This window comes from Saimiri boliviensis, chromosome 5 (assembly GCF_048565385.1).
Source record: "Saimiri boliviensis isolate mSaiBol1 chromosome 5, mSaiBol1.pri, whole genome shotgun sequence".
Taxonomy (NCBI): Eukaryota; Metazoa; Chordata; class Mammalia; order Primates; family Cebidae; genus Saimiri; species Saimiri boliviensis.
In genome coordinates, this window is record NC_133453.1 from 1,161,214 (window position 1) to 1,176,307 (window position 15,094).

At 64.5% G+C, this 15,094-nt stretch overlaps 1 protein-coding gene and 1 pseudogene across 2 annotated transcripts; both read right to left on the reverse strand.

The window, feature by feature from the left end:
* Nucleotides 1-297: 297 nt before the first annotated feature.
* On the reverse strand, nt 298-10,563 carry AGXT (alanine--glyoxylate aminotransferase). Of its 2 annotated transcripts, XM_074398741.1 has the most exons (11): nt 10,039-10,561; nt 9,635-9,827; nt 8,364-8,428; nt 7,666-7,766; nt 6,488-6,558; nt 5,286-5,370; nt 4,094-4,189; nt 3,348-3,417; nt 1,995-2,090; nt 1,505-1,633; nt 298-982 (listed from the first exon to the last, which is right to left on the reverse strand). In XM_074398741.1, exons 1-11 carry the CDS (start codon nt 10,267-10,269, stop codon nt 875-877), a joined length of 1,245 nt encoding a protein of 414 aa, XP_074254842.1. In that variant the 5' UTR covers nt 10,270-10,561; the 3' UTR covers nt 298-874. The 2 variants fall into 2 exon arrangements, with proteins under 2 accessions (XP_074254842.1, XP_074254841.1); XM_074398740.1 differs by lacking the exon at nt 298-982 and having other exon boundaries at nt 1,630-2,090; nt 10,039-10,563.
* A 1,334-nt stretch (nt 10,564-11,897) lies between these two features.
* On the reverse strand, nt 11,898-12,848 carry LOC101030989 (oxidative stress-responsive serine-rich protein 1 pseudogene; annotated as a pseudogene).
* Between the last annotated feature and the right edge of the window lie 2,246 nt (nt 12,849-15,094).

Below are 15,094 nucleotides of genomic sequence, written 5' to 3' on the forward strand. Positions count from 1 at the left end.
GTACCAGCCTCTCGGCGTGTGGGCTCAGGTCCTGGCTGTGCACTCTCAAGCACGCAGGTGCCCTTATCCACGAGTGGGGTCTCCAACTAGCCCTGTGGGCCATGTGGCTTCCCCTGGAGGTGGTGTGTAAGGACGTCTGGGGGTGTGACATCTGGGGCCAGAGTGCGGTGACAGCACCCCCAGGGGAGGGTCTGCCCCATGGGCTCTGGGATGAGGGTGTCCCCTGAAGTCCATAGTCAGGTGGCTCAGGGAGCAGGATGGGCTCCTCTCAGACTCTTTCACCGACCACCCGCACGGTGAGGAGAGGGGCCAGGCTGTTTATTAACATTCCTGGAGGGCTCACGGCCGGGGCGGCTGTGGCTCATTTGGAAGGCGCTGGGTCCTGTGCCCAAGTGGGCTGTTTCCAGGAGGGCCCACTGGAGGGAAAAGGGCTGGCTGGGGCCGGGAGGCTGCCTGGGTCTGCCTTGCAGGTGGGGTCAGTGGCTTTCCTGCCACCAGCCTGGGGGACCCTGCCAGGGTCTGTTTGCTCTTGATCATCCTGACCGCTCAGGGGGGCGTGGGCCAGGTGTGTGCCAGCAGGCGGGTCACAGCTTCCTCCTGACCCCTGGGGGAGCGGGGGCCAGGTGTGTGCCAGCAGGCGGGTCACAGCTTCCTCCTGACCCCTGAGGGAGCGGGGGCCAGGTGTGTGCCAGCAGGCGGGTCACAGCTTCCTCCTGACCCCTGGGGGAGCGGGGGCCAGGTGTGTGCCAGCAGGCGGGTCACAGCTTCCTCCTGACCCCTGAGGGAGCGGGGGCCAGGTGTGTGCCAGCAGGCGGGTCACAGCTTCCTCCTGACCCCTGGGGGAGCGGGGGCCAGGTGTGTGCCAGCAGGCAGGTCACAGCTTCTTTTTGGGGCAGTGCTGCAGGGCGTCCCTCAGGGCCTCTGTCACGAGGTCCACATTCTCACGGGTGGCATTGCAGCCCAGCAGCCCGATCCGCAGCACCTGGTTGGGGGGGCATGGGCCAGGCCAATGTCAGCCTCCTGCCTGCGGCACACCTGACCCTGACCGAGGGCTGGCCAGAGCCAGGATGGGCTCACCTGAGTGAGGACCACCCACCCGGTGTCCACGAGGGGAGCCGAGCCCCATGCAGGCCACAGAGGAGGCCCCAAACACCCGGGCCAGGGCAGGCTCTTCTCCCTCTGTACCCGCAGCGCTGTGGGAGGGCAGGTGATGCCTGGGAGGCCCGTCCACACTGCCGCTCAGAGACACAGTGGGCACAGGCACGGGACTTAAGGGTGTTCCAAGTGGAATCATCAAGGCTGCGCCCGGTGACCTCGGCAGCCTGGGTGGGCGCAGGGCGGGAGGACTCGCTTTGCCTGGATACCCCTAGGAGAGCAGGGCCCTTCTAGATGCTCCTATCTGGGCTCTCAAAGGACCCCGGCCTCCCCCAGACCCGGTGACAATCCCGCTCAGGGACGGGCATCAGATTTGGTTTCTACAAAAGGCCCTCGAGGTGCCCCTCACCTTCCCCGTGGAGGGCCCGAGGCCCCCGGTGATCTCGATGCCACAGCGGTCGATGAGGTAGCTGACAATGTCCTTCCAGTCATAGCCGGCGGGCACAGCCACCGTGGTGACCGTGGGCAGCCGCAGCGCCTGCAGGAGGGGCCCGCTCAGCAGGCGGGGAGAGGCCGTGCTCGGCCCGAGTGACAGCTCTCGGCCAGGGCCATCTGCCCCAGCTTCAGGTTCCAGAGGGGCCGGGGGGAGAAAGGGCCTGGAGGGGACAGGGTTCCCGCCCCTCAGGGGGCGGCGGGGGACGGGCAACCTCCCCTGGGAGATCGCAGGCCGTCCTGAGACCCGGGTCCGAGGCGGGGGCTGTGGCTGCTCCCTGGGCCGGGGCCACACCGCTGGGCAGCGGCCCCTCCCCCTCAGGACCCAGCGTCCCCACTGAGGGGCTGGGCAAGAGCCCCTCGTCCTCCCCATGGGTGCGGGGCTGCCCGCGGCGGGGCCTCCTCACCGGGTCCTTCACGAAGAGCCGCAGCCCCAGCGCCTGCAGGCGCCCGTGCAGATACGCCGCGGCCTCGCGGTGCCGGCGCCAGCTGTTCTCCAGGCCCTGCGTGGGAGGTGGCACCGGTGGGCAGGAAGCCCCGCCCTCGGAGGCGCGGGCCGGGCTGCAGGGGAGTCTCCGGGCCCCCGGTTTAGGTTTCCCCGGAGGCAAAGCCAGAGACTACCGCGGGGCCGGGAGGAAGGAAACCCCTGGGTCTGAGAGCGCGGTGGGGGTGGGGGGTCTGCCTGTGGCCCCTGGGTGGCGGGGAGGGCACCTTGCAGCAGGGAGGAGGTGGGCGGGCAGGAGGGGAGCGGCCGTTGGGCCACACAGGGCCGGGGTGCATTAGGGCCAGGGCTCAGGGTCCCCGCTCCCTCGTCCTGGCATCCTCCCCAGAACCGCTCCCGCCTCAGCTCTGGACGGGCGAGGGTGGTGCGCCCGGCCTCCAGCCACAGCTCCCATGGCCACCCCGGGTGGGACCCTGGGGCCGCAGGTACTCTTTCCTCTGGCCACCCAGCCCATCTTCCGGGTGCATGCGACCCCGAAATCCGCACTCTGCCAGGTCCCCGAGCCCGCCGCCGCCCTGTGCCCTGCCGGCTCGTCCTGCTCTCTTCCCTCTCTGCCCAGCTCACAGCCCCACCCACCTTTACGGCCCTAGAGCCGCTCCCTGTGCGTGTGCTCAGCCCCTCACCTTCCCCAGGGGTGTGGGTGACGTCTGGCATACGGGGGCACCCCAGCATTAACCCAGCCCTAGGCAGTGGCTTTATGAGCGGACCCAGGAGGCCAATGTGGCAGGCACGGCCTTGCAGCCTCACGGGAAGCTGGCCGCAGCCCACGGACCCTTCCTGGACTCTGGACTGGTGGCTGGCAATGGGCCCCACGGGACAACAGGACCCAGATGAAAGTAGGTGGGGCTTCCTGTCTCGTGTCCTGCAGAGCCACCTGGCCTGTGAGCTGACAGTGTGGACAGCCAGCCGTGCCTGCTCAGCTCTCACCCTGCCGTAGGAGCTGGACCAGCCTGCGGGACCCGCCGACCCCGCACTCTCCATCCACCGCCACCCATCTGCAGGCCGCACGCCTCTGGCCCCTTCGGCCTCCCCTTCTCCCCGCCCACCTCGCCGGGCCTCGGAAGGAGCGTCCACACCTGCCTCACTGCTGCTTCTGCGCCTGGGGCCCCGTCCTCTCTCCCCCACCCCACGGGGAGTCCCCCACCCTGGCAGGCTCCCTTCCCTCCGTGCACCAGGGACATTTCCTTCTCCGCGGGCTGCGCCCTCGGCCGTCCAGCCGGTGGCCCCGTGTCTTCTGGTGGGAGAGCCGTCCACGTACCTGCTCCGCAAGGAGGGCCAGGCCCTCTCTCAGGCTGTACAGGCTGATGACGGGGGTCGTGTGGTGGTACCTGGAAGACACAAGGGGCTTGGTCCAGCACCACGGGCGGGGTCGGGGGCAGATGGGGCATTAGCTCTGTCTGCCCCAGCCCCGACAGCACAGGCTCTGACCACAGGCCGGCCTTCTCCACCGGGGTCCTGTCTGGATTCAGAACGCTGGACTGGGAAGGCAGCTTCGTCTGCCAGGGAGAGCACAGCTTGGTGTGGGGGCGGCTACAGGAGCAGACACGTGCCAGCACCTCCCTGCCCCTCAGTCCAGCATGCCCGAGAAGCTGGCAATGGCCCTCCATGCCCACTGGGCTAGGGTACCATTCCTGGCACCTTGTCCCTGTGTGTAGCATAAGGGGCCTTGGGTTTATGGCCAAGGTCGTCTTTTGAGAGCGGGTGAACTGAGGCCTGGGAGTGGGGAGATATGGCAGGGTCAGGCCAACAGTGGCCGAGGGTGCGCTGGGGCTTCTGGGGAGGACAGTGTTTGTGGAAGGGTCTGGGGGCCATGCCCCTGCCCAGAGCCTCGGGCTGGTGAATGGAGGAACCGAGGGTGGGGCATCAGGTGGCCTGGGGCAGGTGAATTCTGGGGCTCTAGTTGGGGTTCATGGGGCAAGAAGGTGGGGAGCTCAGAGAATCCCCAAGTGCAGACCTCTCAGCCACGCCCAGCACCCCCGCCTTCCCGTCCCTGCTGGGCCTCACATCCTGGGCTGGCCGTCACAGCCCCAGATGTTGGCCAGGTATTTGACATCCAGGTAGAAGGAGGAGGGCTTCGTCTTGCGGGAGTAGATCTTCTTCCTGGGGAGGAAGAAGCCGGCTGAGCCCGGTCCCTCCGTTTGGGCTGAAGGCCAGGCAGTCTTGGCTGTCCTGTTTCACAGGAGTGGGACGCGGCGGGGCCCCAGGACGGCCTGCCCGGCTGCATTTGTGCTCAGGGGCTACTGTGGGACCCTCAGCTGTCCAGTCCTGCTGGCCCTTAGGCCCAGGCTGCACCTCTGCCCATGTGGGTGTGACCCCGCCATGGGGGCCCCAAAGCTGTCCCTCCACGCTGTGCGCCCCTTTCCCCCAGCCCCTCCCACAGGGTCAGCCTTCATTTCCCTTATCACCCAAAGGTGACTGCTCTCAGGCCCCCAGGCCAGGCTTGAAACTTGAAATGTGTCCGTCTCTACAACGCCAGGTTGACCAGCCAGCCCGGGCCTCTCCCCAGGCTCCCGAACACACCCAGCCGCCCCCTTGACCCTCCCCAGGCTCCCGAACACACCCAGCCGCCCCCTTGACCCTCCCCAGGCTCCCGAACACACCCAGCCGCCCCCTTGACCCTCCCTGTGGCCCAGCGGGCACCTCGGACCTCCCCTTCCAACACCGAATTCCCGACGTCACCCCGAAGCCCTCTCTGTTCTGGGGAACGGCACCTCCCGTTGCCAGGCCGCAGCGGGGCGAGAACTGCCCGTGAGTCCTGGCCGCCTTCCCCCACCCGCTGCCCGGCCCGGCTCAGCATCTGGACACTAGTATGAGAGGTAAGATGAGGTGGCAGGGGACTCCGTGTGTGGCCCACGTGTCGCTTGGAGCAGCCCCTGGAAGCTGAGCCAGGGTAGAGGCTGTGTGGGGCGCTGGGCCACAGGCCCCCAGTCCTTTCCGGGCCACTCCTTGGTGTGACGCTGGGGACTCCTGGAGCACCAGACTCTGCACCCTGCACACGCCGGCGGCCCTCCCCTCACCCGGCGCCCCACTCCCCGCGAACGCAGCGCCTGTGGCCTCCCAGAGCCTGGGGAAGAAAGCACCAGGTGCTGGAGGAGCGGGGGAGCCCTTCCTGCCGGCTCCAGCCCCTCCCGCCTCGGCCCCCTGAGCTCCCTGCAAGCCCAGCCCTGCACGTGGCGAGGGGCTGTGGGTCACTCACTTGGCGGTGTCGCTGAAGGAGAGGAGCGAGGTCCCTGGAGGGGCGTTCAGGACCTTCTGGGAGCCCGAGTACAAGATGTCGATGCCTGCAGGAGAGCGGTTCGCTCGGGATGGGGACCCCCCCCAGACCTGCAGGAGGGTGGTTCGCTCGGGACGGGGACGCCACCCCAGGCCGGCGGTTCGCTCGGGATGCGGACCCTACCCGTGGGCCGGCCAGTCCAATGCAGTGCCCGCCTGGCTAGCAGGCTGGAGGGCTACGACCCCACCAAGAGTCCGTGCATGATGCAGGGGAGACGCAGAAGGGAGTCCTGGGTTCCAGTCTCCACACTGCTGCGTGGCAGCCACGGCCTCAGCCCGAGCCTTTTAGCTTCTCCCTCCACTGTGCTTGTCCCCAGGGACAGCCCTGCCACCCCGCACTGCACCCCTGGGCTCCTGCCCAGGTCCCTGCTTTCAGTAGTAGTGTGAGGGTCAGCCCAGAAGTCCCTTCCTTCCTGCCTGACAGCTCCCAAGTCAGGAGGGGCCCTGCGGAAACAGACAGGCTCCGTGGAGCGGGCGGGGCACCTTGGTGCGGGGTACAGGCTCTTCCCCGAGAGCCGCTGGGCACGGGAGGCCCCTCCGCCGGCCTGGCTGAGGTTCCCTGCAAGGTGACCCTGACAGAGGTGCTCACTGCTATGGGCAGCCTGGCAGGGTTGGGGCAGACCAGAAACAGAGCCTCTGGGGGTTGGGCAGAGGGGTCCCCTACGCCTGATTGGCTGGAGCCCTGCCCCTTGCTCTTCCCCCTTGCTCTCCCAGCTCTGGGGCCTCTCAAATGTCCCTAACCAGCAGCTGTCCCTCCCGCCAGCCCCGACGCCTGGATCTGACAGCTCAGTGGAAACACAGGGTGCCGGGCAGTTTCTGGAGCCGCTCTTGCCCCAGTAAGCAGCGAGTGTTCCCCGGGCCAGGTGGAGATGGGGCCGAGTCCTCACTCCAGCCAGGCTTCCTGCACGTGGGCCTGATGCGGCTCAGGCAGGGTAGGGCCCCTGGGGCACCTCCCTGACGGTGCGCGTGGGAGGAGGGGGCTGGCGGCATCTCAGCTCTGCGAGGACAGCTTTTCCAAGAACAGGACTTTTGCGCAGAGAGGGAGGGGTGGCCCCAGCCTGCTGCCCGCTCTGTGAGGCCTGTTGCTAGATGGACCGAGCCCCCATGCTCAGTCCACACCCTCACCTTGTTGGTCCATGTACAGAGGGGTCCCACCCAGGGATGCCACGGAGTCCACCAGGAGCAGGCACTTGTACCTGGAGGGGTGGTGACGACACGGAGGGCCCAGGTGAAGTGGCGGGCCTCTGGAGGGCTCGGGCCCCACCCTGGACGGGGTTTCTGGAGGTACCTCCAGAGCCTTAGGCTGGCAAGGAAGGAGCTGCCCCCCGCCGCCGCCCAGAGTTGGCAGCTGCCTTCCCCCGCCTTTGTCAGGATCCACTGGGACCCGTGGCTCTTCCTCTCCCCGCTGAGCATCGGTGGAGGGAGCTGGGGATTGAGGGAGCGTCACGGCCCTTGAGCGCCCCAGCTGCAGGGCCCTGAATGGCTGCTGAAGAGGGTCAGCCAGGCAGTCTGGGGTCCCCAGGCATGACAGGCGGCCCCAGGGTGCACCAGGGACCGGGGTGGCACCAGGCTGGGCCACCCTCTGCCAACAGCTGCTGGCCAGAGCCAGGGCCGGGCGGGGGGACGACAGCCCTCCCGTCCTCCTCCACCTCCGTGTTTTCTTGTCAAGAAAAAAAAGACACAGAAAGTATCTCACGCTGGCCGCAGCTGGGGCTGGCTCGGGTGTTGCTGCACCCGGCCCGGGTTATGTTTGTGAGATTTATTCACGGCCACGGCCAGGCTGCAAGCAGCCCAGACTGGGACCTGCCGGAAGGAACATCCCTGGCCGCGGAGTTTCCTCTGTCCTGTGCTCAGCCCTGCAACGGGACTGCTGGGTCCCAAGGGGCTCTGTCCCCATTTCCCAGGGGATCCCATCTGACTCCATTCAAGGCCCAGCCCCGTGCACCCCCGAGCGGGGGGGAGGGAAGCTGGGGAGGGCTTCAGGCAGCGCCCTGGCAATCTTGGGTCAAGGTAGGGCAGACCCTGGCAGGATATGGAAGTCTGCAGCAAGCCCTCTCCAGCCATGGGGACAGAGGTCAGTGGGCACTGTGAGGGTGCCCGGCCGGGGAGCACCCGAGCCTGCCCCTGGACCTGGGCTCATCCTTAGACTCAGCCCAGAGCAAAGAGGACGTGGGAGGTGCCTGCACCCCACGCCGTGTGACAGAGGCTGGGGTGGGGACCCGTGCAGAGGGGCCAGTGCCCACCCCTCCCCACAGCCTGGCTCCGAGCTGGGCTCCGGCCCACTGCACTGGGGCCAGGCTCACCTGTGGCAGAGCTCCCCCAAGCCGTCAAGGGGCTGCAGCACGCCGCTGGACGACTCCCCGTGGGTCAAGAACAGCAGCACTGGCTTGTGCTGGGCCAGGCCCTGGGGAAGTGGGGACAGCTGCACGTGGAGCTCGGGGGGGCGGGGGCCAGGATCCCCACAAACACCCTCCCCGGGTGGCGCAGCTCCAGAGAGCAACGGCTGGGCATGCCTCAACCCCTCCCTGACGGTGCGCGTGGGAGGAGGCGGCTGGCGGCATCTCAGCTCTGGGAGGCTTTTCCAAGAACAGGACTTTTGCGGAGAGGGAGGATTGGCCCCAGCCTGCTGCCCCCTCTGTGAGGCCTGTTGCTAGATGGACTGAGCCCCCATGCTCAGGGCAGGTGAGGGCTGACTTCAGCCCACAGGGTGGGGTAGCTTGAGTGTCAGGGAATTGCCCTGCGCCCTGACCCCAACCCAGCCTCCTGCCTCCAATCCCTTGGGCCCTGCCCACAGGACCAGGCTCCTGACTCAGTTTCCTTGCCAGATAGAAGCCTCCAGACCAGTCTTCCCACCACTCCCAGGGAATGGAACCTTCCCCTGTAGCCGGTCACCAGATGCTAGGATGGGCTGAGCGCCAGCCGTGGACCCCAGCCTCCCGGCCCTGACCCCAGCCCGCTGGCTGGCCGCTTCCCGGCGGTCCCTGGGCCAGCACGCCCCTACCTCCTCCACCTCCTGCAGCGTGTAGTGGCCTCCGGGGTCCTTGGTCATCGGGTGCACTTGCGCTCCTGGGGGCAGGGCAGAGCGGCCGTGAGGGTCCCGCACACACTGCAGGAGCCAGTGCTGGGCACCAGCGGCCCTCGTGAGCAGGGGGTCTGTGAGGGATGCACCCTGCCCACCGTGGCACCCTGGTTGCCTGTCTGGAGCGGAGGGTGGACCCTGCCCAGTGAGAGCCTCTCCGTGTGAAGAGCCGGGGACACCCTGGCCGCTGGCTGTTGGAGCCCAGGCTCCTGAGGCACTCTTGGCAGAGCTCAGCTCAAATGCCCTTTCTCAGGCCACGCTGACCACTGCCCCCCAGGCAGAGCATGAGCTCCCGGGGGTCGGGGCTGCACCCCAGGGCTGGCACAAGGAGGCCCACAGGCATGACGGGCGAAGGCCGAGGGCGAGTGAGGCAGCAGTGTGCCTCCGTCGGAGCTGGGACTCCAGGATCAGGCCCTCATCCGCCCCCCCATCCCTGTCCCGGGTGCCACTGACGGGCAGAGTTGTGGGAAGGGAAGAATCTGTGGCTCAGGGGACAGCATGGGGACAGGGGAGGAACCTCCTGGCCATAAACCCCCGGCATCTGAGCCTGCGTGCCCGGGTGGCCCCTGGGTCCTTCGGGGTCGGGACGCTCTCGGCGGTCAAGGTTGTGCATTAACCAGCATGGCCACGGTGGAGCTGACCAAGCCCGCGTCCCTCAAAGCCACGATCAATCATTAAACCCAGGGCACACTCCTGCTCCTGCCTCTCTCCCAGAAAAGTGTACTTGGGAGGCAAAGCCTCTGTCCATGCCTCTGCCTTTTGTGGATCACATCGAGTTCCAGAAGGAATGCTGCTAAGCTTTGAGGGGAGGCTTCAGCTTCTGAAACCCCAAAGCCCAGCCTGTCACAGAGCGGAGCTGGTGCCCAGGGCCCTGACGGCGGCCGGGGCTCTCGGGGCCGCGTGCTGGGACCGGGGTCTTCCCTGCAGTGCCGCCTGCCATGCACTGCAGAAACCACTCGTGGGGCGGGGGGATCGGGGCCCCTGTGCTGTTCCCAGCATGTCAGAGTCAGCCCTCGAGTTCCCTGAGCCCGCCTGGAGGAGGCAGCGGGCTGGCTGGAGGCGCGTGTTGTGAGGGCCACACGGGGGGGTAAGCGCTCACCCGGGGACAGGGGCTGCCAGCTTCACACAGAGGGAGGCCAGGGAGGCCTTGAAGGGTGGAGCCAGGGCCATCCCCGCCTGGTCCTCTCCCTTACCGAGGCGCTCCCCGATGTCTGCGGCTCGCTGCCCCCAGATGCCATTGACCCCGACCAGGAAGGAGTCGCCCGGCTCCAGCACGTTGACCAGGGCAGCCTCCAGGGCACAGTGTCCTGAGCCACTGATGACCAGCGTGAGCGGGTTCCTGGTCTGGAACACGTACTGGACACCTTCCTTGATCTCGTCCATGATCTGCGGGTGGGTACAGGGTGAGACCCAGGCCCCTCAAGTGAGGAGGCAGCTGATCCCCTCCCCCATCCATGATCTGCAGGTGGGTGCATGGGTCAGACCCAGCGTCCCTGCCTCTCCAAGTGAGGAGACAGCTGACGCTCTTCCCTCGTCCATGATCTGGGGGTGTGAACACAGGTGAGACCCAGGCCCCCCGAGTGACCCCCGCTCCTACCTGGTACATCTCCTTGTGCATGTGCCCGATCATCTGCAGCCCCCCAGCCGCCATGGTGCGAGGAGACAGGTTGGAGGGGCCGGGCCCCAGCAGGAGCCGGGTGGGGACGGAGAGGGGCTTGAGCAGGGCCTTGGGGGGTGCCACCAGCAGCTGGTTTGAGGCCATAGTCCTCACCCAACCTGCTGCTCTGGGACCCAGGGCTGCCTTGGCCTTGACCAGAGCCTGGAACATTTCCCCTTGGGCCGGACACAGAGGTGAGAAGTACGGATTGGTGGATGGGCTTCCAGGCGGCCCTGCCTTTTGCTCTTGTTCCCTGAGCCTTATCTGTGTTATCCTGTAGGTCAGGGCCAGGCAGCAGGGGGCTGAGCCCTCAGGCAGAGGGAGCCTCCGGGGCTGAGTGACAGAAAAGCAGAGTGCCACAGAGCTGTCCCGGCCCCAGCCCTCCCTGCTTCCCGCTAAGTCCCGCGTCCAGCCCCTCCCATCCTGCTTAGCTCAGACGTTGGCGGACAGCTCGAATGGGGAGGCTTCGAGGTCACAGACAGATTTAAACAGATTTTGATTGGCAACTGGTGGGCAACGTAAGCTTCAGTCGGAGAAGTGTTTCCTAAAGGGTCGGAGCACAAGTCACCGAGGCTTGGCAGGCCCTGTGGTCTGTGTTGCAACAACCCCCCACCTCCGTGTTGGCTGATGTGTCGCAAAGCCGCTGCCACAGGTGTGGACATGTTCCCATAAAACCTTGTTTGCAAAAAGCAGGTGGCAGGCCAGACTGGGTCCATGGGCCATAGCTCCTGACCCTGGCTCAACTGATGGGAGGGCTTGTAACCAAAAGTAAAATGTGAAGGACCCCGGCGACCGTGTGAATGGGCTTCGCTCTCCACCAGAGCACTCCAAAATCGAAGTTGGAAGGTGCTCAGGCCAGACCGTCACGTCTACACGTCAACCTGAACACGGACCCCAAGTCTGCTAGGAAACATTCACCATCGATTTCCTCTCTCAAGGCCGCTTCCTGGAGGTGTCATCTGCTCCCCACAACCCTATTCGTAACCCGGACACTCCTTTCTGCTGGAAATAACTCTTTCCATAGAAATACGTTTAAATTCAAGTTGTCCCGCCCCTCCGGATGGAACCAGTGTCCGTCTCATACGTGTTGATGCTTCATGTCTCCCTAAAACGTGTAGAAGCAAGCCGGCCCCGACCGCCCCGGACCCCAGGAGGCTGCGCCATGGGTACTCCCTCAGCCTGCGTGAGGCTGCAGTTAATTCAGGAAAGAAACTGTCTAAATTAATTGAGACCTATTTCGGATACTTTTGTTTTTTTTTTTTTTGTTGCAGGCCAGCTAGTTTATTCAAATGGAATCTAACCCTTAGATCTCTGGCTTAACAATAACAGGAGAAACCTTTATAGACACAATAAATCTTGCATTAAATCAGAGGTGGTTTAAATCAGTCTTGCAACTTCTAATGTTCTGGGCCGGCAACTCCAGCATGACAAATGTTTAGTCCAGTTACAAAATCATATTTTACTTTCCTTGGCTACCAAACCTTAAACAAATCTGAAAAATGCATCGTTTCACAAAGGCTTTACCATATACCCACTGCTGCCAGTCTCAAGTTATTATGGTTTCTTCATTCCTCAGGAACATTTCTAAATAAGAGGATTTTTCTTTGATCTGCTCGCCTTGAAGTGTATGTAACAACTCAGTAAGTTTAAAGAATAACGATTAACTGAGATGCCGAGAAGTTTGTATTGCAAGCACAGTGAGCAGAAAGAGATGTCTTCTCACACAAAGTAGCCACAAGGTCTGCCATTAACTAAATCTCTTTGACAAGCCTTCATTGGTTTAAAGCATATGAATTAGCTTCTTGCTATCAGGTGTACATCATTTCTGCCACGTGGGACATTTTCTTGGGAATATACAAGTAATACTCCACGTAGCCTGACAGGTCCTCAGTGGTCACATCATCCACAAAGACTCGAGCTTGCTCAGAACAGGATCGGGGAGAGCCAGACAGAGTTCTGGTGTGCAGCGACTGAGAGTAGTCCTCAAATGCGGATCTTCGTTCTGGAGCCAAGGGGGGTGGGGACATTCTGCAGGCCTGAAAAGGAACAGACTTCCATATCATGCCATCTCTTACGCTGGCACTCCTTGCCTATGCATGTGAATGGCTTGCCCTGGTTTAGCTTGGAAACTGATTGAAAGTCAGAGAGATCACTGGCTTTGAGACTTGCTTGGGAGACTCGGGTAGCGTCAGAGTCTTCCTTCTTACTCTCTGATGGGAGCCTTGGAACGGAAGTTCTCAGAGGCTCAACAACCGCCCCTGTGTGATTAGCATCGAGAGAAGCAGAGCTTTCTCCTGCACTGCACTCTTCAGGGGTTGGGATTCCTAGCCCACTGCTGCCATCAGGAGGGGCAGTCTGGCTTTTGTGCTTGAGTTGACGGCTGGAAGAAGATGCTATTGTGCTGCAGTGTATCGGCTTTGGAGGAGGAAGGCCAGGTGCCCTAACGTCGGCGACGCCGAGCTCTCACTGCTCCGCGTGAGGACGTCCTTGCGGACCCTTGCCCGCTGTCTTCAGACGCACACGTGGCTTCAGGTTTGGGATCGTCTGCTGCTGTTCTGCCTGGTGCTCTGACACCTGTGCCGCCTCCGACAGCGATGCTGTGGCCCCGACGCACCCACCCGTAACCTCCTGAAAGCAGTCCGTGGACGCTCCTCCTCTCCATCTTGGGCTTCGAGTTTCACTGCGAAAGTTTTTACACTACTTATCGATGTTCCTCCCCGCGGCTGGGGCACTCGAGTGATCAGGCGCCGTCAGTTCAGAGCGTTTCTCCCGAATCTCGGCGCCCGACTGACCCGGATCCAAACCCTTGGAGACCTTTTGGTTTCCAGGCTCAATGCAGCAAATAAACCTGCACTGTGTATAGACACAAGCAAGGGTGGCCCGTGCACCCCGGCGTGCGTGCGTTCCGGCGTGCGTGCGTGCGTCCCCGCGTGCGTGCGTCCCGGCGTGCGTGCGTCCCGGCGTGCGTACGTCCCCGCGTGCGTGCGTCCCCGCGTGCGTGCGTCCCCGCATGCCTGCGTCCCGGCGTGCGTGCGTTCTGGCGTGCGTGAGTCCCCGCGTGCCTGCGTTCCGGCGTCCGTGCGTGTGTCCCCGCGTGCCTGCGTCCCGGCGTGTGTACGTTCTGGCGTGCGTGCGTCCCCGCGTGCCTGCGTCCCGGCGTGCGTGCGTGCGTCCCCGCGTGCCTGCGTTCCTGCGTGCGTGCGTGCGTCCCCGCGTGCCTGCGTCCCGGCGTGCGTGCGTTCCTGCGTGTGTGCGTGCATCCCCGCGTGCCTGCGTCCCGGCGTGTGTGCGTTCTGGCGTGCGTGCGTCCCCGCGTGCCTGCGTCCCGGCGTGTGTGCGTTCTGGCGTGCGTGCGTCCCCGCGTGCCTGCGTCCCGGCGTGCGTGCGTCCCCGCGTGCCTTCGTTCCTGCGTGCGTGCGTGCGTCCCCGCGTGCCTGCGCCCGGCGTGCGTGCGTTCCTGCGTGCGTGCGTGCGTCCCCGCGTGCCTGCGCCCGGCGTGCGTGCGTTCCTGCGTGTGTGCGTGCGTCCCCGCGTGCCTGCGTCCCGGCGTGTGTGCGTTCTGGCGTGCGTGCGTCCCCGCGTGCCTGCGTCCCGGCGTGCGTGCGTGCGTCCCCGCGTGCCTTCGTTCCTGCGTGCGTGCGTGCGTCCCCGCGTGCCTGCGCCCGGCGTGCGTGCGTTCCTGCGTGCGTGCGTGCGTCCCCGCGTGCCTGCGTCCCGGCGTGCGTGCGTTCCTGCGTGTGTGCGTGCGTCCCCGCGTGCCTGCGTCCCGGCGTGCGTGCGTTCCTGCGTGTGTGCGTGCGTCCCCGCGTGCCTGCGTCCCGGCGTGCGTGCCTACCGGCGATGTAGAGAAATTCTGGTTACTGATAAGTTTTTGGTAGGAAAGGGGCCTGGAACTGGGTGCCGACTTTAGATAACCGGGAAATCGAATGAATTCTAAATCCTCCGATAAAGCGGTTCCCCCGCCCGGAGCCTGCCTGATGGGCACCCGGTGACGTCTGCCCGCCTCACCGGGTGACGCGCTTGACCCTGGCTCTTCCGCCGTGCCCACGTCCGCCATGCTCATGTCCGCAGTGCCCATGTTGGGGTCTCGAGAAAGGGAAAGGGCACAGTGAAGTGGGGCGTCCGGCCCGCCTGCCGCTTCCCGCTGACAGCGAGGTCGGGGGATAGGGGGCGTTTTCCCCGCCTCGCTCTCGCTCCCGGAGCGGGGAGCCGGGATCCCACCCGGGAGGCTGCGCGATCGGGACAGCGCGGCCCTCTCCGCGGGTGGCATTGCATGCTGCCGTCTGCAACATATAAACGGAACGAGAGCGTCCAAAAGGCGGGGGCCCGGTAGTCAGGGGGAAATGACAGAGCGAAAGGTCGGCGTGGGAGAGGCCGAGTCGGTCACTTTGGGCCCAGGTTTGGGCCCAGTCTTGGTCACTTTGGGAAAGTGTGTGGCCATCTGGCTCGTTTGAAGATACCTTGGACATCGGTTTCCGCTTCTCCAGACGCCGTGATTTTGGTGCAGCAGGCTCCATTGGCGGCAGCACAGACTCTCCTCGTTCACCAGGAGGCATCCAGAGCGCGCCTGTTACCAAAACCTTGCCTGCTGGCGAGTCGGAAGAGTTCCGCGGTGCTGGTACACGTGGACCAGCTTTTGCTGAGGCTGCTTCAAGGGAGGCGGTAGGTTCTCGTCGTTAGGATTTCATGGTAAGTAACACCTCCCCGAGGGGTGAGAGTTGCGACACTTCGCACAGCTCCGGCCACAGCAGGTCCCAGGGCCCTTTTTCTTGTGGAAGAGAATTCTGAGTTGGAAGTGACGTCAACACACTGATGAGGGTGTTCGCTGTTGTTCCCAGGTACAATCACCATCGTCAAGAGGATGACCAAGTCTGGGCAGGGCCAAAGCCGGAGAAGGGTTTAAATCGTCCCCGGCAGTGCTGCAAAGCCGTGAGAGCCCAGGAGAGGCAGGATGATTATTCAGATTAAAATGTTGGGAAGAAAGGAAGTGGGCCTT